At 44.8% G+C, this 23,527-nt stretch overlaps 1 protein-coding gene across 1 annotated transcript in view; it reads right to left on the bottom strand.

The window, feature by feature from the left end:
* LOC126471533 (uncharacterized) overlaps positions 1-23,527 on the bottom strand; it is a 228,362-nt gene that overhangs the window by 111,609 nt on the left and 93,226 nt on the right. The window contains exons 4-6 of the mRNA XM_050099760.1: positions 8,960-9,171; positions 7,378-7,495; positions 7,090-7,266 (exon numbers count right to left, since the gene is read on the bottom strand). Coding sequence (XP_049955717.1) covers positions 7,090-7,266; positions 7,378-7,495; positions 8,960-9,171 — 507 coding nt within the window. The remainder of the gene's footprint in view (positions 1-7,089; positions 7,267-7,377; positions 7,496-8,959; positions 9,172-23,527) is intronic.

Raw genomic sequence — 23,527 nt, forward strand, 5'->3', positions numbered from 1 at the left:
ACTGAAATTTATATGAAAGGTTGTCTGACTGGGACAATAGAAGCACTGGAGTGCAGATACAGTATATAACATATTCGCAAGCATTACGAACAGGCTCAAACAGCGCGACATTGTCCCTACTCAAGGTATGATGCACGAATTAGCAGGTCATGATTCATCTCGCAAACTTCTGCATCGAATGGGATGTAGCAACACACCATGCTGTGAATGTGGAGAGGAAGGCTCCGCTGATTCTGTAGTTTTCAGTTGGCCCCGTTTCCACGTAGCGAGATAATGCAGACAATTGGACTGCGACCTGCAAACAATTGCAAGTGACAGAAATTTTTGTATTACAGTTAATATATCCATAACACAGCTGCTCAACTTTCAGTGAATAAGATGAAGTCCGTGGTTTCCAAGCTGGGGGTCATTACCCTCTGAGGGGGAAAATGAAATTTTCTGAGGGGTAAAAACTAAACGATTAGATTCTGTTTAATTACGATATTAAATTATTTTCAAAGCATCAATCCTATTACCATAATTTTGTAGGTCTCTAATACTGATTATATAAGTTACCAATAATTACTTTTTCTCAATTAGTAGCATTAATGCGATGTTGGTTACAGGTTCCTCATATAGTCCACCCACTACACACTGTCCCATACAACGCTGATGATAAAAGTGAGACACATGCGTTAGGAATGGTAAACATCAAAAGAAAAGGTCTTCTCCAAATTGTAGATAGCACCTGCAGTTGTCAGAAATTGATTTGTTTCTCGCTTCAAAACAGATAAACGAATTAATTGACAGCACGACACAGCAGTAACTATATGGGGGCTACTCAGCGCTGTACGCAGTATTATTATTATTATTATTATTATTAGTGGCTGTTTTCAGACTCAAAGCATTAACAGCCTGAAGACTTCCAATTTCTTACAGCTGAGAAGCAGGGAGTGCAGCAATCAAGTGATTTACGAACAGTAAGTATAGTGCACACATTTTAACTCGATTGATTTTAAATGGAGTTGCAGTGTACAGTCAAGTAAGTGCCGCAATGGAGAGAAGTAATGCAGCCGAAACATGTTTTGTAATAAGTGAATAGTTAGCTTTCTTATCTGAGAATTACTCGCGATGCACCACAATTTCCTTCGTCATTCATTCTAACACACACACACACACACACACACACACACACACACACATACGTACATACAAAAACTAAATATCATTCGTCTTTCATCATTTTAAAAATAAAGGTGCTCAAATAAAAGTTTTTCATTGTGCAGTTTAGTTAGGTGCTAAGGTTGGTGATAATATTGGGGCGAGGGGGAGGGGGGGGGGGGGCAACATACGGTTTGGTGGAGGGGGGGCAGGGTACTAGCTAATGTCTAATTGCATTCAGGGCTAATGGTCTAAGAAAGGTTGGGAACCACTGGATTAAGTGGACACTCAATATCAAAATAACGTCAACAGGTCGCAAGAAGTTTCTTCTCCATCATGGAGAATGAGAGGCACATATACACTGGTTAGCCAAAACATTATGACCACTGCCCAACGCGACGCTGCATGCCGCCCGGTGGCGTTGCGGTCACGTGACGTATTAACAAAAGTATACCAACGGAGCAGATACGGACGAGGGATCACCCTAGCGAAGATAAGGGCCGCAAATGGGGAAATCCACTGAGATAAGCGACTTTGACAAAGGGCAGGTTATTATTACGCAGAGTCTGTGAACGAGTATCTCAAAAGCGGCGAAGCTGGTCGAATGTGCACGTGCTACTGTCGTGAACATCTACGGAAAGAGGTAGAGGGAAAGTGAAACTACCACTAGTCGCTAAATGGTTGGACGTCGAAGACTCTTCACAGAACGTGCGGTTCGGAGGCTTGTCTGCGCTATAGATAGACGGTGATCTGTGGCATCTCTGCCGAAAGAGCACAATGCTGGTGCACGCACAAGTGTTTCGGAGTACACAGTCCATTGTACATTGTTCAATATGGAGCTCCACAGCAGACCATCCCTACGTGTTCACATGTTGACTCAACGACATCAATTACGATTGCAGTGGGCATGGGACCATCGGGATTCGCCCGTCGATCAATGGAAACGTGTCGGCTCTTCGGGTGAATCACATTTTTGCTACACTAGGTCGTTGGTCGTCTCCACAAACGTTGTCGTCATCGATATGAATGGTGGCTCGAAACGTGCAGCGCGCCAAGGAAGCAGGCTGGCGGGAGCAGTTTTATGCTATGGGAGACATTCTTCTGCGTTTGCATGGACCTGTGGTAGTAATCGAAGACATGCTGACAGCCACGAACCAGCTGTAACCCTTCATGCTTGATGTGTTCCCCGACCGCGATGTCATCTTTCAGCAGTGTAATAACTGTCCGTGTCTCGGAGCCAGAACCGTATTTGAGGAGCATTATACTGAACTCACGTTGATGTCTTGGCGACCAAATTCGCTTGATGTAAGTCCTATAGAACCCATCTGGGTCGCTATCTTTCGCCATCACGGCGTACGCAAGTCAGCGGCCCGTTATTTACGCGAATTACATAAGCTGTTCGTAGACATCTAATATCACATACCTCCAGAACCTACCAACAAACTGTCGGATCCCTGATACGCAGGATCAGTTATGTATTTCGTTCCAACGACGACCAAACAAGCTAATAAGAAACTGGTCATAATGTTTTGCCACATCAGTGCAAATATAATTTAGAGACACTTTAAAATATATGCATACGTATATAACAAAGAAAATGGCCACCATATGGGTATGCGTAGACTTGAGGATTTCCTAGGTATGCACAAACAAATGTGGGCAATCGACATTAGTCTATCAATAATTGGTCTAGGATCAGGTATAATTTTAGTTAGTCGGCAAGAGTTTTACCGGGGCCGTCAGTAACATATCTAGTAATATAAGCTGGAAAGCATTCACTTAGACCTTGATATAATTCATTTTATTAGATGTTGCTTTTAGTTTATTACGTTTTCAATATTGTTTTGTTTACACATTAATATTAGCTATGGTTGCTGTTAAAATAATTTATAATAATACATATAAAATAAAACATTGTGTATGACCATCAGTATTTACTATATACGATCTGGCCGGCCGGAGTGGACGAGCGGTTCTAGGCGTTACAGTCTGGAACCGCGCGACCGCTACGATCGCAGGTTCGAATCCTGCCTCGGGCATGGATGTGTGTGATGTCCTTAGGTTAGTTAGGTTTAAGTAGTTCTAAGTTCTAGGGGACTGATGACCTCAGCTGTTAAGTCCCATAATGCTAGGACCCATTTGAGTCACTTTTTTTTTTTACACGATCGGTTTAGATTTTCCAGGTATTAGGTCTAAAATTCATGACAAGAAATTGATTCTGATCTGCTTGCTAATGAAGTGTGAGTTGTGGAATACATGCTCACTCCGTTCACAAATGTCTGTATTATACCAGAAACAAAAATGTTAAGTCCCATAGTGCTCAGAGCCATTTGAACCATTTTTTGTCCCTCCCAAATGGTTCAAATGGCTCTGAGCACTATGGGACTTAACATCTGAGGTCATCAGTCCCCTAGAACTTAGAACTACTTAAAACAAACTAACCTAAGGACATCACACACATCCATGCCCGAGGCAGGATTCGAACCTGCGACCGTAGCGGTCTCGCGGTTCCAGACTGAACTAGAACCGCTCGGCCACACCGGCCGGTTAAACGGGTATTCATTGGACAAATATATTATACTAGAACTGACATGTGATTACACTTTCACGCAATTTGGGTGCATAGATCCTGAGAAATCAGTGCCCAGAACAACCACCTCTGGCCGTAATAACGTCCTTGACACGCCTAGGCATTGAGTCAAACAGAGCTTGGATGGCGTGTATAGGTACAGCTGCCCATGCAGCTTCACCACGATACCACAGTTCATCAAGAGTAGTGACTGGCTTATTGTGATGAGCCAGTTGCTCGGCCACCATTGACCAGACGTTTTCAGTTGGTGAGAGATCTGGAGAATGTCCTGGACAGGGCAGCAGTCGAACATTTTCTGTATCCAGAAAAGACCGTACAGGACCAGCAACATGCGGTCGTGCATTATCCTGCTGAAATGTCGGGTTTCGCACGGATCGAATGAAGGTAAAGCCGTAACACATCTGAAATGTAACGTCCACTGTTGGAAGTGCAGTCAATGCGAAGAAGAGGTGACGGACACGCGTAACCATTGGCACCCCATACCATCACGCCCTGTAATACGCCAGTATGGCGATGACGAATACACGCTTCCAATGTGCGTTCACCGCGTTGTCGCCAAACACGGATGCGACCATCATGATGCTGTAAACAGAACCTGGATTCATCCGAAAAAATGACGTTTTGCCATTCGTGCACCCAGGTTCGTCGTTGAGTACACCATTGCTCCTGTCTATGATGCAGCATCAAGGGTAACCGCAGCCATGGTCTCCGAGCTGATAGTCCGTGCTGCTGCAAACGTCGTCGAACTGTTCGTGCATATGGTTGTTGTCTTGCAAACGTCCCCATCTGTTGACTCAGGGTTCGAGACGCTGCTGCACGATCCGCTACAGCCATGCGGATAAGATGCCTGTCATCTCGACTGCTAGTGATACGAGGTCGTTGGGATCCAGCACGGCGTTCCGTATTACCCTCCTGAACCCACTGATTCCATATTCTGCTAACAGTCATTGGATCTCGACCAACGAGAGCAGCAATGTCGCGATACGATAAACCGTAATCGCGATAGGCTACAATCCGACTTTCATCAAAGTCGGAAACGTGATGGTACGCATTTCTCCTCCTTACACGAGGTATCACAACAACGTTTCACCAGGCAACGCCAGTCAACTGCTGTTTGTGTAAGAGAAATCGGTTGGAAACTTTCCTCATGTCAACACGTTGTAGGTATCGCCACCGACGCCAACCTTTTGTGAATGCTCTGTAAAGCTAATCATTTACATACCACAGCATCTTCTTCCTGTCGGTTAGGGTTCCCGGGTTCGATTCCCGGCGGTGTCAGGGATTTTCTCTGCCTCGTAATGGCTGGGTGTTGTGTGATGTCCTTAGGTTAGTTAGGTTTAAGTAGTTCTAAGTTCTAGGGGACTGATGACCATAGATGTTAAGTCCCATAGTGCTCAGAGCCATTTGAGCCTGTCGGTTAAATCTCGCGTCTGTAGCACGTCATCTTCGTGGTGTAGCAATTTTAATGGCCAGTAGTGTATTTTCTATCGCTCGGTTCCGAGTTTACAAGGCAAACGATGCAACTGGCTGTCCCTTCCCAAATATTCTCAATTAGGACCTCAAATGCGTCACTCCGTTTTACTGGGGATTGGCTGCGAAAAAAGAGCTATATAATGTGCCACATTTCCACCAGTCCGCTTTGCGCGTTAGTGCAAAAAATGAAAAGCGTAACAATGTTAATAAAGCGATATTTCAAATATACAAAATTATTTAACGTAATATTTAAACTGTACAGCGTTATGGCGGACCCAAGCCCGGAAGGAGGAGGCACAGTAACAACCTCGTAAAAAAGCCAGGGCTCACCTGGTCCGGGTGATAGCATTCTGTGAGCCTCCATGCTAGGTTTACAGTGAAGACTTCAACGGTAGTGAAGGCGGAAAAAATGGATACTGGAGCGGCGGAACTTGCGGAAGAAGCAACACAAGAAAAAAATCAACAACGCATCTGAATTGTAGCAAGCGGTAAAGTGGCCAGCGCCTGTTTACCAGAGGTGCAGCTAGAAACATATTCCTCAGAGCTAACAACCCTGAGTAGTATCTTTAGGGGACTGGCCCCCTACTCAACAAGCAATCAACAGAGGAGATGCACTTTATATAAATAGTAGTAACGTTGCACACAAATCAAGATCAAACATAGCCCTATTTAAAAGTGGCAAAGCTAACTGATGTAAAGAGCAAAAGAAGACTACAGTTTTATGGCCAGTTATACCGAATGGATAGTAACAGACTAACCAAGCAGACCTTCAACTTACTAAACAGCTACAAATCCAAACCCACATGGTTCGCCGAAATTGACAAAAATATGAGAAACAAAGGAATTAGTGTGGACATAACAGATAACAGAATACTTTTTAAAGGAGCAACATAAAACGCAGGATTTCAGGAGAGAAAGAGGTCTGCAAATGGAAGAAAGTGGACGCAGGAAGAAAAGGAACGACACTCTCGAAGGATGTAGGTGGTCTGAGAGCAACGAAAATTTAAAAAAGATTTGGGAGGGACTGCCAGTTGCATCGTTTGCCTTGTTAACTCGGAACCGAGCGATCGAAAATATTTTTGTATCTGGTATAATACAGACATTTGTGAACGGAGTGAGCATGTATTCCATTACCCACACTTCACTAGCCAAAGAAGCAACCAAAAGTTGATTGATCGCACCCTCCAAATGGGTTATCTCAATAAATAAATGAAACTGAACAACATGAGAAATTAACAATATGTGAGGGAACCTACTTAAGGTTCAAAATGGTTCAAATGGCTCTGAGCACTATGGGACTTAACATCTATGGTCACCAGTCCCCTAGAACTTAGAACTACTTAAACCTAACGACATCACACAACACCCAGTCATCACGAGGCAGAGAAAATCCCTGACCCCGCCGGGAATCGAACCCGGGAACCCGGGCGCGGGAAGCGAGAACGCTATCGCACGACCACGAGCTGCGGACACCTACTTAAGGGACCTGTTACATGAGATGTTGAGAATTAAAGAAAGGAAGAAGGAAGGAAGGAAAAACAAGGTAAATATTAACAGACTTCTCTGGAAAAGGCTCATATTATAGTACCATAGGGAGATATTTACGATTAAATAAGTTGTCTTTCATTTACAAACTGATAAATGGTTCCACGAGAATCGTATATTCATATCACAGTCGTTACAAAAACGGTAATATGTCACTTATTATAGTAAGTAGGCAATTGCACAGTTAGTGACGCGTGTATTTTTGGTGGTGTGTAATTGTTAACGTTCATAATTACAATATTTATAGCCAATTCCTACAACAGATGAATATTCAAACAAGAACACAATCAAAGAATAGGTCTACACGACTTAGTACATACTTGAGTGCACAGTTATCTTACCTTGTAAATATTTTGTGAGTATTCAAATCCAGAAAGCTTAAGAATGTAATTTTTAGTCACAAGTGTATTATGTGATGAAATTGCTGTGTGTAGCCATCCATTATCATGAAGAAATATCATAACTTCACATAACTGAATCATGAAACTCTTCTTCTGCACTGGTGTGAAAATGACTTTCTGTAAAAGTAGCATGTGATAAATGACAAAGAAGAAAACCATTTGGGCTTTTGCGTAGGATTTTCTGAGAATAGGCAAGTAGAAATTGATATTTAAGGGTATATTTCCAACCTTTTCGTGAATTAAATTATACAGTGAGTCCAACACGTCTTCAAACACCATTACAACATGATATCCTTCCATATGTAGTAGACCCATAAGTAAAAGGATGTTAGTGTGACGAATTTCTCTGGAAAAAATTTTTCATTTTATTTTTCATATTAATTAATGCAGAACACGTACCAAGTAAAACTGACAATAGTTGCTTTATCAGCCACTAAATATAATACTGTACTAACATTATTGCAACATTTCAGGAACTTGTACTCAGACATTTCTTTTGTAAAGCCAGTAACAAAGACATTTTTGAGATCAACACTCTTAATATTTCACAATAAAATCCAAAAATGTTATTAAAATTACAGTTCACAATGAAGATAAGATAGAATGATCATATTTAATTATATATGTTACAGTAATTCACAATTATTCAGTGATAATTTAAATGTAGTGCTCTTTTGGGAGAGGAAACGGGAAAGCAACGTGAAAAGAAATACTGAGAATGACATGATAAGTGTCAAGAGTGTTAAATGACAGAACTAAAGAAGCAGCCGCCCATTCTAGAGTTACTTGGTTAGTTGCGTGTTTCATGGATGATTTGCACAATTGCTCATAATATAATGTGGCTAAAATACTGCGCTGAGCAGGCAAGTATACAAACAATTAGACAGTCTGAATCACTGTCAGTTACTTGAGCAAGTGATGATGATTTTTGGGTGAGGGGGCTAAACAGCAAGGCTTATTGAAGAATGCAATTAATGTGTAAAACCTCAAGCATGACTGTGAACTCTCAAATTAAAAACTATAATGCTAATTCCACAACTAAATTGTTGTATAACTGTACAATATACATACAGCATGCTAAGCAGGTAGTTAACGTTTCATCCTAGGCTAAATGAGAGAACGAAGAAGTACCATTTTAAGGAAAAGAAGATAACACACAATGTTTATATCAGCTGTGACAATGTTATTTTCACGTTTAAAATGTCCATCAAAATGCTGGCACTCACACACACACACACACACACACACACACACACACACACACAAAGAGAAAGGGAATATGGTGAAAAACAAAGAGATGTGACTTCAACAGGTGGAGGACTTTAGGGAAGTAAATTGGTGAACTGAAATGCTCGTTCCAACATCTTCATCACAACCAATCGTACACTAGAGCTCACAACGTGGACAAAGATCTTTTCTTGCAAATAAGTAACTTAGCCTGCATTATCTAAATTAAAGATTTTTAATTTTAATCAAAGAATATTTTATGGAAAAGCACCATACGTCTGCAATGATTTATTCTGCCAGTCACGTAATGTTAAGTTCTTTTATCAGGAAACTTTTGCTACAATTACAATTACACCAAAACTGCGACTGTGTCAAAATTTTTTTATTAAATATACATTTCAGTCACGCGCTCTCGAATAACGGTAGAAACGTGTTTTCTCTCCCAAACTGTAAAGACTACAAGGTAAGTTTAGCAGCAGCCGGAAAGCAATCGCTGCATACATCACGAGTCTATCGTTAATGTGATAATGTAAAGATATGTTTGCAGAAATGTTCATATAACCTCAATAAGTGAAATACTTACGTTAAGATATCTACCTCTCGCAGCGCAGTTTCGCTGTTATGCCCATCGCTGCGAGTTTTAATAGTGACGAACGTATGTCCGACACAAACCCTGTGTAACGCCACGTTGCCTTGTTGCAGGCAGTGCCATACGTCACGCTTTGGAAGCATCGTAGACTCCAAAATAGGTATGCCCATGTACCTCCCGCTAGCGAATATGTCCTTGTGACAAACCTAGAAACAAAATAAATGTGCATGAAGATATGAAATGACGCTATTACCGAAATAAACGTCACCACAATTTTAAAATTACTTCTGATAAGCGATAGCATAACAGTGCCACCGTACAAAACATTAGTAAACGCCTTAAAATAAACACATTGGTGACAGTGGAACGCTGTGTAAGGTGTAGAACCAGTCAGTACCAGATGGTCATGCGACGAGAAAGACAGCCCTCAGCGCTACGTCACGAGGCTAGGTCTCGCTCGCTCCATCTATCAGATCAGCTGACGAACTGCGTTTTTAAACCTATTAACACTTAAATGGGTATTCACGTACAAACGAGAACTGCATATTCTACTGGAATCCGCTGTTATGGACTCTCACAATTTACTACAACGATCGGCTGTCCATAGGACTACTACTACCAGGTTGGTGCATAAGTCGTAGCGTCTTTCGGTAAGTTCACAACAGATACACGTAACAGAGACTTTAATCATCAGTAATACACTACTGGCCATTAAAATTGATAAACCAAGAAGAAATGCAGATGATAAACGGGTATTCATTGGACAAATATATTATACTAGAACTGACGTGTGATTACATTTTCACGCAATTTGGGTGCATACATCCTGAGACATCAGTACCCAGAACAACCACCTCTAGCTGTAATAAAGGCCTTGATACGCCTGGGCGTTGAGTCAAACAGAACTTGGATGGCGTGGACAGGTATAGCTGCCCATGCAGCTTCAACACGATACCACAGTTCATCAAGAGTAGTGACTGGCGTATTGTGACGAGCCAGTTGCTCGGCCACCATTGACCAGGCGTCTTCAATTGGTGAGAGATCTGAAGAATGTGCTAGGCAGGGCATCAGTCGAACATTTTCTGTATCCAGAAAGGCCCGTACAGGACCTGCAACATGCGGTCGTGCATTATCGTGCTGAAATGTCGGGTTTCGCACGGATCGAATGAAGGTAAAGCCACGGGTCGTAACACATCTGAAATGTAACGTCCACTGTTCAAAGTGCCGTCAATGCGAACAAGAGGTGACCGACACGTGTAACCAATGGCACCCCATACCATCACGCCGGGTGATACGCCAGTATGGCGATGACAAATACACGCATCCCATGTGCCTTCACCGCGATGTCGCCAAACACAGATGTGACCATCATGATGCTGTAAACAGAACCTGGATTCATCCGAAAAAATGACGTTTTGCCATTCGTGCACCCAGATTCGTCGTTGAGTACACCATCGCAGGCGCTCCTGTCTGTGATGCAGCGTCAAGGGCAGCCGCAGCCATGGTCTCCGAGCTGATAGTCCGTGCTGCTGCAAACGTCGTCAAACTGTTCGTGCAGATGGTTGTTGTCTTGCAAACGTCCCCACCTGTTGACTCAGGGATCGAGACGTGGCTGCACGATCCGTTACAGCCATGCGGATAACATGCCTGTCACCTCGACTGCTAGTGATTCGAGGTCGTTGGGATCCAGCACGGCGTTCCGTATTACCCTCCTGAACCCACCGATTCCATATTCTGCTTACCGTCATTGGATCTCGACCAAAGCGAGCAGCAATGTCACGATACGATAAACCGTAATCGCGATAGGCTACAATCCGACCTTTATCAAAGTTGGAAACGTGATGGTACGCATTTCTCCTTCTTACACGAGGTATCACAACGTTTCACCAGGCAACGCCGGTCAACTGCTGTTTGTGTATGAGAAATCGGTTGGAAACTTTCCTCATGTCAGCACGTTGCAGTGTCGCCACCGGCGCCAACCTTTTGTGAATGCTCTGAAAAGCTAATCATTTGCATATCACAACATCTTCTTCCTGTCGGTTAAATTTCGCGTCTTTAACACGTCATCTTCGTGGTGTAGCAATTTTAATGGCCAGCAGTGTGTATTCTCCTTCACTATTTATAACACTCTGACAACGCTTGGCTAAATTTTCGATTCCGCGACTGTAGAAATCACTTGGTTTGAAGTGGAGAACTCGTCGAGGCATGTTCGGAGCGTATTTTCATCCGGAGCAGAAGTTCCTTGAAGGTTGTTCGATAGAAAGCGGAAAAGGTTAAGAGCTGAGGACGCACTATCAGGTGAATAAGGTGGGTGGGGAATGACTTCCCAATCTGGCTCCTGTATAATGGTTTTTGTCAGTCCTGTAGAATGCGGGCGGGCTTAGCACCACTTCAGGCAGTCTTCCTGGTCGTTGTTGTGGGATCTCGTCTGCAAGACGCCTCATTTGACAATAAATGTCAGCAGTGATAGTTACACCTCGGGGAAGCAATTCGTAATACACCACACTGTTGCTAGTCCACCAGATGCATAACATTATCTTTTGTGACTTTGCGAAGGTCTTTGTACGAGGAGTTGCTGCTTTTTATGGGCTAAACCATTCCTTTATTCCCTTATGTTAGCATCAAGCAGTAAAAGTACAGGATAGGAATGGTCAGTGTCGTTCACAAGCCAATTGATATCGAGCAAGCGGAGCTGAACGTATGGTCACCCACTGCTTTTTGTGCTTTCGGCTTACAGCATGTAGTATCCATACACCAGATTTTTGCATGCAAATGTAACACGATGGTGGAATGATCACAGTTCAACACATCTGCCAGTTTTCAAGTACACTGACATGAATCATTGTGGATTAATGCGTTTTAATATTCGTCACGAAACTCCAAAGGTTTGTGGTGAGTCACTAATTTCAAAACGATCTTCCTTAAAACGTAGAAACCATTTTCTTGCCGTACTGTGTCCAGTGGTAATACACGACGCAAATATTTCTGGCTGCCTCCACTGCTGTCACCCCTCTACTAAACTCGGAGAGAATATGTTGGAAATGTTCCGATTTCTCCACTTTTTAGGCGGTTTTCCACATCCGACTAGGTGAATACAGGGCTGGTCCCCACGTCCCGCCTCAGTTACACGGCTCGCAGAAATCTGAAGACATTCGCACTCTTCCGTGGATTACACTGGGCACAGACAGTTGGTGACCACTAATTCTGTCCCGGGGGGTACGGGATGGCGGCAGGAAGGGCATCCGGCCACCCCTTCAATTAACCTCGCCAAATCCGATTAACCATGCTGACCCTGCGTCCTATCGGGAAACGGCACAAGCCAAAGAAAGAAAGAAAGAAAGTTCCGATTTCTCCACTTGTCACTCCATTTTCTAACGTCCACAGCTCCACTCACTATCTCCAAATGACAATATGTAAACTGAAATAGCAACAATGAAATACAAATAATAAATTACAATCGATAAACAAACCCATAGCAACTGGAATACCAATGTGCAGCCGGCCGCGGTGGCCGTGCGGTTCTGGCGCTGCAGTCCGGAACCGCGGGACTGCTACGGTCGCAGGTTCGAATCCTGCCTCGGGCATGGGTGTGTGTGATGTCCATAGGTTAGTTAGGTTTAAGTAGTTCTAAATTCTAGGGGACTTATGACCTAAGATGTTGAGTCCCATAGCACTCAGAGCCATTTGAACCATTTGAACCAATATGCAAAACAAAAACGCTACGAATTTATGCACACCAATCTAACAATTTGATACGGCTGCACCAGGTACAGCAAAACAAAAATGATGCCGAAATGATTATCGCTTGCATGAGGCGCTACATCCTCAATGAAATGTTAAGCAGAAGAGAATGAATGCTATAAACAAGGCGTTGTACCATTTATGTCAAGCGTAGATATTAAATTACAGCATACTGCAAAGTTATGTGTTTCGTTGTAGTACTGGTAATTAGTAAGACTCCACAATAGCGGATTCCAGTATACGATGCAGTTCTCGTTTAGACGTAAATACCCAATTACGAGTTAACAGGGCAAGAAACGCAGTTCGTCTCCGGAGCTGAACGAGCGAGCAAGCTGAGCCCCACCCTCGTGACGCACGCGCCGCGGCCTGTCTTTCTCGTGGGCCCCATGCCAGTGAAGTAGTGTTTATGTGCCAGTCGGCAGTATGGAATCAGCACAGTAATATGTGCAGACGTAGAAATCTGACAGAATAGCTGAAACGAGCAACTGAGTTTGCACGTACCCACCTCCACACTGCGAAGTAAGGGGACCTGGACGTCATGGCGTATAGATTTTTTAGTATTTTGAAATTTAATAACTCAACAACTTTAATAGATATTCGATTGAAACTTTAAAAAAACAATTAGCATATTTTGACCTCTATTTCAAAAAAAAAATAAAAATAAAAATAAAAATTGTAGAATGCATAGTGGAATGAATATTGATGTTTTTCTCACGTATTGAATTGGTTCAAATGGCTCTGAGCACTATGCGACTCACCACGCCCGGGTTCCCGGGTTCGATTCCCGGCGGGGTCAGGGATTTTCTCTGCCTCGTGATGGCTGGGTGTTGTGTGCTGTCCTTAGGTTAGTTAGGTTTAAGTAGTTCTAAGTTCTAGGGGACTTATGACCACAGCAGTTGAGTCCCATAGTGCTCAGAGCCATTTTTTGAACTATGCGACTCAACTGCAGAGGTCATCAGTCGCCTAGAACTTAGAACTAATTAAACCTAACTAACCTAAGGACATCACACACATCCATGCCCGAGGCAGGATTCGAACCTGCGGCCGTGGCGGTCGCTCGGCTCCAGACTGTAGCGCCCAGAACCGCACGGCCACTCCGGCCGGCCGTATTGAATTACGTGTAATTTTTATTTTAGGTATACTTGCACACTGTTCAAAATAAAAGAATATTATTCTTTAACTGTTAAATGACATGCTCCAGCTTAAAATATGTAATACGCTGTTGAATAATTGGGCTCACTGTATATGCAAGGACTATATTATTATTCATGCAACATTTTGTTGTTGTAGCTTTAATATTGGATGAGATGATGATACCTAAGTATGCAAAAACATTGACTACGGGAAATAAAAACTAAAGATCTGCATGTCATTTTCTTCTCAAAGGCAACGCGTCAAAACACTCCAGCTCCACAATCTTGTTGATTCTTAACGTCCTTTTCATCTTCTTTACTCTTCTTTCTTTTCTTTGTTATTCTGGCCTCCTTTACCATGCTTTCAGCAGCTTTTTTAGCTTCACCGACACGTCGCCTCTCCCACTTTTCATGGTGTCCCCAGTTTTGATGCCTAATTTGCTTGTGGTTTTTAATGTACTTGTTATGTCATCATTAAAACACAATAAGGCGTCCATCATACCAATATGAAAAGCTGGCATTCCATCTAAAACAGTTTACGACACAAACGTGCGCGAAGACTGCATCTATTTCTGTCGACAGAAAGATCGATTTCAATTAATCCATATTCAAGGTACAGTCGATATGTTCTACAAAGTTATTACACGAATAAGTTGCTATGGCGCCAAAATTATTAACGAGACACTGTAGGCAAGGTTTTGTTTTTGACAGTAGTGTGACAGCTAGGCACTCACGCGCCGCATCTGCGTTAGAAAGGCATTTAAACGTGAAAATCGTGAGGTACTATACAGGGTGGTCCATTGATAGTGACTGGGCCAAATATCTCAGGAAATAAGCATCAAACGAAAAAACTATAAACAACGAAACTCGTCTAGCTTGAAGGAGGAAAATAGATGGCGCTATGGTTGGATAGCTAGACGGCGCTGCCATAGGTCAAACGGATATCAACTGCGTTTTTTAAAATAGGAACCCCCATTTTTTTACACATTCGTGTAGTACGTAAAGAAATATGAATGTTTTAATTGGACCACTTTTTTCGCTTTGTGATAGATGGCACTGTAATAGTCACAAACGCACAAGTACGTGGTATCACGTAACATCCCGCCAGTGCGGACGGTATTTGCTTCGTGATACATTACCCGTGTTAAAATGGACCGTATACCTGCAATGGCCCCCATCCCACATACTCCCACAAGTGTAAAGCTAAACCCCCTCCAGCCACCCCTGAACTTACAGTCCCAGTTCGTCCCGTCGATCCTCCTGTCCATCCTAACAATTCCCTCCGTCCACCCCCCACGGCCGAGGACGTCATCCGGTTCATTACCGTTGTACTCCAAAACATTCACCCTTTCCAGCGCCCGCACACCTTCCAACAAATATCCCTTGCTGCTCGCTCTGTTTTCCACCTGAACACCTTCGCCACTTACTCCCACAACCAAGCCCACTTCACCTTCACCCGCCTCGACACCCTAGTTTAAGTCTCTTCCCTTCCCTCTCTTCCCCCCCTCCTTCCCGTCATGGCGCGGCACGAGTCTCGCATCCTCTTCCAGAACATTCGCTCCTTCCGCTCCAACAAATACCTCCTCATGCACACCCTCTCCCACCACCAGGTCGACACCTTCCTCTTGAACGAAACCTTTCTCCAGCCCCACCATTCTATCCGCACCTCCCCCTATATCCTCCACCACACTGATGCTCCTGGTCCTCGTGCGCAGGGTGGAGTCGCGATTGGCCACCTTAAGCATATCCCCGTCCTGCCACAACCTCTCCTCAATGACCCCACTGAACACCTTATCCTTAGCGTCTTCTTCCCCTCCCTCACCATTACCTGTGCCACCATCTATGTCCGCTCCACTGCTCCTCTTCCTTATGACTTCATCTCACACATTGACCACACCTTCTCCACTTATGTGATTGCCGCCGACCTCAACGTCCATAGCCGCACTCCTGCTGCCCTTCGGCGGTGGCATCAGTTCCTCTCCACAATCCAGGGTGACCTTGTTCCCATTCCCCAGCACACCCGACCCGAAAGTAACACCACCCCCGATGTTGTCATTGCCTCCGCCAACCTCCTTGGGCGTATCACTGTTGCCGTCCTTGACCCCACAGGTAGCGATCACCTCCCTGTCCTTCTCACCATAACGTCTGCAAACCGCCCCCCTCCAGCTCCGCAACCTGCACCCCCTCCCAAGGTCGTCCATGACTATCGCCGTGCCAACTGGGATGCCTACCGGGACTCCATCTCCACCCAGGTCGAAAGCCACCCTCTTACCTATCGCCATCCTGACGACATCATCCGCGCCTCGTCCTTCCTTCAGACGGTAATTACTGACGCCGTGGAGGCCCATGTTCCTACTAAAACCATCCACCCACACCGTCCCACTCTCCCTCCGCGGGCTGTCCTCCTCCTCCGTGAATCCCGCCGCCTCTATCGCTCCTTCCTCCGCACTCGTGACAGGGATACACTCCAACGCCACCGGCAAATACAGCGACACGTACGGAACCTTATTACAGCAACGAAACGCCGGGACTGGCGCCAGACCTGCACACGACTCAATGCCACCCTCCCTATCAACTCCTCCAAGTACTGGTCTGCCTTCCATCGTCTTACTGGTTCCCTTTCCGCTCCCCACTACCCCCTTCTCCATGATGATCGCCCCCTTCCAGACAACCTCAGTAAGGCCAACCACTTCGCTTCCCACCTTTCCGAGGTCTTCTCCATCCCCGATGATCCCCACTTTGATTATTCTCTTTTCCCCACCGTCATGGAACGTGCTGATACCTCAGTCGCTCCACTTGCTCCTAGTCTCCAGTACTTGGGGCAGTTGCCCCCCTCCGACGTCAACACTCCCATCACAGCACAAGACATTAAGCTTCTCCTCCAGTCCAAACGCAACACGGCCCCTGGTCACGACTGTGTCACCTACCGTCACCTTCGAGAAAGCCCCTATTCCTTCCTAACTGTCCTCGCCCATCTCTATAATGTCATCCTCTCTACTGGCTTCTACCCTGACCTGTGGAAGACCTCCCGCGTCCTCCTCTTCCTCAAACCCAACAAACCCCCTTCTGCCGCCTCTTCCTATCGTCCCATCTGCCTCACCTCCGTCTTCAGTAAGGTCCTTGAATCCATCCTCTCCCACCGTATCCATCGGCACCTTGCTCAACACCACCTCCTCCCCCTTACCCAGTGTGGCTTCCGACCCTCCTTCTCTGCTGACGACCAACTCCTCAACCTTGTTCACCTTCTGTCCCTCCAGCTCAACTCCCGTCGCTCCGCCATTTTTGTTTCCCTTGACCTCCAAAATGCCTATGACCGTGTATGGCATCCCGGTCTCCTCTTTAAACTCCAAACCTACGCCCTGCCTATCAATTTTGTCCGTCTGGTCGCTTCCTTCCTCTCGCACCGTCCTTCCTATGTCACCCTCCACAACACCAACTCCCGTCTCTTTTATCCCACGGCTGGCGTCCCCCAGGGTTCTGTCCTCTCCCCTCTCCTTTATCTCTTGTATACAGCTGATATGCCCAAGCCACCCCCACCAGTTCACCTTCTCCAATATGCTGATGACACCGCCTTCCTGGCTCTCTATCCTACCCTTCAACGGTCTCAACGTACCCTCCAAACCCACCTTAACCAGTTCACCACTTGGTGTAACCAGTGGCTCCTCCGTCTCAACCCCTCCAAAACCCAGGCAATCATCATAGGCCGTACCACTCGCTCCTTTCGCCTCCAAGATTTCTACCTCACCCTTTATGGTCGTCCTATCCAACTCACCCCCACCCTGAAATACCTTGGCCTCACCCTTGACCGACACCTCACCTGGACCCCTCATCTCCTGACCATCCAGCAGAAAGCCCATTCCCGCCTCCGCCTGCTGAAACTCCTGTCCGGCCGGACATGGGGATTGCATCCTTCTACCATCCTCCACACCTACAAATCCCTCATCCGTCCTATCCTCTGTTATGCCAGCGTCGCCTGGATCTCCGCCCCCACCCGCTTTTACAAGGCTCTCCAAATCCTTGAACGCCATGCGCTCCGCCTTGCCTTTCGTATCCGCCTTCCTTCCCCCACACGGCTCCTGTATGAACTGATCCCCTTCCCCCACCTCCTCTTGTTCCTCCAACATCTCCGCATCCTTTACATTGTTCGCAGGGTTGATCCCCCCCACCCTCTGGTTTCCTCCTTCCTCTCCACCCCTCGCCCGTTGCCGCGCCTCTATCGCTGTATCCCTCCCTCTCTCCACCTCCACACCCTCCTTCTCCTTCATCAGGGCAATTTCCAACGCCTCCCCCTCCCGGATGACGAACTTCGCCGTGACATATACCCTTCCTTCCAACTATAACCCGGCCTTGTTCCCCCCCCCCTCCCCAGGGCCCCCTTCTCCTCTTTCCTCCTTCCCCCAGAGCGGATTCTCCTCCATCCCCCCCTCCCCTGAGACCCTGCACCCCATACTTGCCTCTCTCCTTCCCACATCCCTCCCTACCTGGCCCTCTTCCGAGCGACCCCCATTCCCCTCCCCCATCTCTTCCCCTCCCTCCCTTCTTCAGGTCTCCCTCATCTCCTTGAACCTGGCAGATCCTCTGTATTGATCATCATCAGTGTGCCACGTCAGTGTTGTGTTTCGTGCTATTTCTCGTGTGCGTCCAGAGGTGTGATTTTAATTGTGTACTGCCTTGAGGTTCGCCGTCAGTGTGCTTTGCCATCCGTCAACACCTTCATGCTCCAGTCATACTGTGCCTTGTGTTCTTTTAATCGTCGCAGAGTGTGGCTTTTTGTGTGTGCTACTTTTAAACAGTTTTTTTATCTCCATTTTACAGTCACCCCGTTTTTTTGTATATTGCCTTCCATGATGTTCTCCCTTTTGTATATCTATGTTCGCCTTCTTCTCTCCTTTGCTGTTTTTAAATGTCTTCTATTGTTTTGTTCTATGTCTTTCGGCTGAAGAGCAGCGCATATGCTGCTGCCAGCCCGCCCCGATGGGGAATTGAAATACAATAAAGAAAAAAAAAAAAAAAAAAAAATGGACCGTTTACCAATTGCGGAAAAGGTCGATATCGTGTTGATGTATGGCTATTGTGATCAAAATGCACAACGGGCGTGTGCTATGTATGTTGCTCGGTATCCTGGACGACATCATCCAGGTGTCCGGACCGTTCGCCGGATAGTTACCTTATTTAAGGAAACAGGAAGCGTTCAGCCACACACATGTGAAACGTCAGCCACGACCTGCAACAAATGATGATGCCCAATTGGGTGTTTTAGCTGCTGTCGCGGCTAATCTGCACATCAGTAGAAGACAAATTGCGCGAGAATCGGGAATCTCAAAAACGTCAGTGTTGAGAATGCTACATCAACATCGATTATACCCATACCATATTTCTATGCACCAGGAATTGCATGGCGACGAATTTGAACGTCGTGTACAGTTCTGCCACTGGGCACAAGAGAAATTACGGGACGATGACGGATTTTTTGCACGCTTTCTATTTAGCGACGAAGCGTCATTCACCAACAGCGGTAACGTAAACCGGCATAAAATGCACTACTGGACAACGGAAAATCCACAATGGCTGCGACAAGTGGAACATCAGCGACCTTGGCGGTTTAATGTATGGTGCAGCATTATGGGAGGAAGGATAATTGGCCCCCATTTTATTGATGGCAATCTAAACGGTGCAATGTATGCTGATCTCCTAGTAATGTTCTACCGATATTACTACAAGCTGTTTCACTGCATGATAGAATGGCGATGTACTTCCAACACGATGGTTGTCCGGCACATAGCTCACGTGCGGTTGAAGCGGTATTGAATATTGAATAGCATATTTCATGACAGGTGGATTGGTCGTCGAAGTACCGTACCCGGATTTCTTTCTGTGAGGAAAGTTGAAGGATATTTGCTATCGTGGTCCAGCGACAACGCCTGACAACATGCGTCAGCGCATTTTTATTGCATGTGCGAACATTACGGAGAGCGAACTACTCGCTGTTGACAAGAATGTCGTTACACGTATTGCCAAATGCGTTGAGGTTGACGGACATCATTTTGAGTATTTACTGCATTAATGTGGTATTTACAGGAAATCGCGCTGACACATGATGCGTTCTCAAAAATGATAAGTTCACAAAGGTACATGTATCACATTGGAACAACCGAAATAAAACGTTCAAACGTAGCTATGTTCTGTATTTTAATTTAAAAAACCTACCTGTTACCATTTGTTCGTCTAAAATTGTGAGCCATATGTTTGTGACTATTGTAACGCCATCTATCACAAAGCGAAAAAAGTGGTCCAATTAAAACATTCATATTTCTTTACGTACTAGACGAATATGTAATAAAAAATGGGGGTTCCTATTTTAAAAAACGCAGTGGATATCCGTTTGACCTATGGCAGCGCCATCTAGCGAGCCAATCATAGCGCCACCTGGTTTACCCCTTCAAGCTAGACAAGTTTCGTTCTTTGTAGTTTTTTCGTTTGACGCTTATTTCGTGAGATATTTGGCCCGGTCACTATAAATGGACCACCCTGTATATATGCATAATCAGGAAAAAAATCACAGAATTTTATTAAATAAAAAAATTCCATTTTTCGGATCCTCATAACACCCAGGTCCCCTTACGTTATCAGTTTATCAATTTGGACTGTGCAACGTATCTATAAGGAATGGTGTACCACTTGTAGACACGTAAAACAGCAGTTGTAAAAAGATCTTAGCTAACAGTGGCTGGAGACGAAAGTTACGCCTTGCCAATGACAGTCGGTTTCAAATCCGACAGCATTTGCTACTGGCAGTGAGCGCAGGTCCATCTCAACCACTTTCCTAGCTAATACTTCAAAGTGGACTACATACAATGGACATTTCGAGACAGCTACTTTCCGAAAAGCCATTGCCCTCAGCAGCGCATAAAGCTGCATTCCTTCGGTGGTCTAAACAATACAGAAACTGGACGGTAGCTGATTTGAGTCACATAGTGAGGTCCAATAAGACGCCATTTTGCCTCTTTTCAAATTATGCAAGGCGTCTACTGCACCGACCGCCCATTGGAGTGTTTAATCTGCAAAGCGTGGAGGATGTACATCAGGCCGAGGGTTATTCTGCGATATTTTGTGGGTGTTTCTCCTACCAAGGCTTGTGGTCACTCATTCAAGCTATCCACAGCATACTTGAGGATGTTTTACTTCAACGTTCTCTGTGGCCAAATGCTGCCTTTTATTTTACATGGTGATGAATATGCTATGGATACTCCTATATTCCGAGACGACATGACTGCATTCACGTTCTCTGTGGCCAAATGCTGCCTTTTATTTTACATGGTGATGAATATGCTATGGATACTCCCTTATTCCGAGACGACATGACTGCATTCACAGGGCAGCAGGCATACATTCCTGGTTAGATTACCATTCGGACACCCTCCTGCACCTCGACTGGTCCGCAAAACCACACAGTCTTAATCCCATAGAAGATGTCTGGGCTATTTCGAACAGCGAGTGAAACGTAGCAGTAAACATACCCGCTATTTGATGGTTCTGTAGAATGTAATAACCAACGACGATTGGCTTCAGCTACATTTGACATATCTGAAGAACTTTGTGAACTCTGTTCCTCTCCAAAACGATGACACTGTCGAGGCTGGAGGCGGTGTTAAACATTTTAAGTGGTGTCTCATATGTGTGACTAATTTTTTCTCCAGTGTGATTATATAAGTTGTTTCAGGGTCCACTGGAGAATGTTACACGGATGATGAAAAAGTTACATTGTACCAAAATTACACCAGGAGTCTCTGTCGGCAAAATACCCACTCAAAAGTTATAAGGGAGAGCAGTCAGCTTAACTGTCGAAAAACTACTCAAGCAAACAGCTGGAGAGTAGGCAAACCACGTAGACGAACGAGGTACAGCAGCAAGGAAAACACGCCATCAGATGCGATCTTGACAATCTGTTAAATGGGCCGTAACATTTTTTTACCAATGCGCACTGCTAGACTGAAATCTGTCTGATGGCGTTGCAAGCACGTGACGTGGTAAGGAAAGTATACGGCTTGCCAAAACTTAAGTACGAGATACATAAAGTAACATAACGTATTGCCGGCCCGGGTGGCCAAGCGGTTCTAGGCGCTTCAGTCTGGAAGCGCGCGACCGCTACGGTCGCAGGTTCGAATACTGCCTCGGGCATGGATGTGTGTGATGTCCTTAGGTTAGCTAGGTTTAAGTAGTTCTAAGTTCTAGGGGACTGATGACCTCAGAAGTTAAGTCCCATAGTGCTCAGAGTCATTTGAACCATTTTTGAACATGTATTAACACTCAGTGGAAACGAATAGAAGTCCTGGAGCATGTTGCCACAGGACTCCTAGTTGTTCACAGAAATCTGGCCGTCAAATGGCATGAGGTCGGCGTGACTACTGCGCTGGCGCTGGCCCCACAACAAGAGGTAGCTGAAAGAACGGGAAAAGACAATGTGTGTCAATCAGCGAGCAGTTATGATGCACTGCGGCGGTGTTCTACGTTAAAACACGGCTCAGAGACAACACGGTCATCCAAAAACGGTATTAATTACTCCACATTCAGGTTGTCTTAAACACAAAAAGGGACACACAGTGCTGTAACCAAAAGTTTTCATAACTTAGCCAGTGATATAAAATATCTGACAGACAGCAAAGTAAAATTTGAAAACAAACTGAAAAAAATTCTCGTTGACAACTTCTATTCCGCAGAAGAATTTCTATTATAGTAATGTGTCAGATGTGAGGGGTGGGGTGGGATGGTAGGGATTCCTAATTCACGTCTGTATATAAAAAAAAACTAATAAATTTTCAGCATGTAGCCATATTTACACATTAATTTGCGATGTGAATGTAAAATGTCTCGTTCCATATCATTGCGATTTATCGTGCAAATGATCCATGGAATATGAATCTAACTAATAGTTCACTTTCTATAATATTGCCTTCGAGTTAATTTTCGCTGTGCAGTCCCTTTACGCAATCCTTCCGCCTTCCACCTTCGCTTCTTCACTTATTTCTGGTTTTCCGTCTGAGCTCTTGTTCTCCAAAGGGTTCTTTCGTTTTCCTGCAGGTGATATGTACCTTTGCCTTAGTTACACATGCTTCTATAGACTTATATTTGTCCTCTAGCCATTCCTGCTTAGCCATTTGTACTTTCTGTCAAACTCATTTTTAAACGTTTGTAATCCCTTTCGCCAGCTTCGTTTGCCCCATTTTTATATTTTCTCCTTTTATCAATTAAATTCAACATCGCTATGATATTCAAGGATTTCTACTAGGCCTTGTTATTGTACCCATTTGATCCTCTTCTGCCTTCACTATTTCGTCTATCAAAGCTACCCATTCAACTTCTATTGCTTCAGTCAATCGTTACCTAATGCTCCCTTTTATGCTCTCAACAACCTCTGGTTCTTCCGACATAGCCTGCACCCATCTCCTCAATTTGATACCTTTTTGCAAATTATTCAGTGGTAATATACATTTCATAACGAAAAAATTATGGACAGAGTCCACGTGTGCCGCAGGAGATGTCTTACAGCTCAAAATCTGGTTCCGAAAACCCTGTTTTGCCATTGTATAATAAATCTGAAACCCTAAAGTCTCTCCAGCTCTCTTCCACGTATACAATCTCCTTTCATAATTCTCAAACCAGGCGTAGCGATGATTAAATTACACCGTGT

Source organism: Schistocerca serialis, chromosome 3, assembly GCF_023864345.2.
Source record: "Schistocerca serialis cubense isolate TAMUIC-IGC-003099 chromosome 3, iqSchSeri2.2, whole genome shotgun sequence".
NCBI lineage: Eukaryota > Metazoa > Arthropoda > Insecta > Orthoptera > Acrididae > Schistocerca > Schistocerca serialis.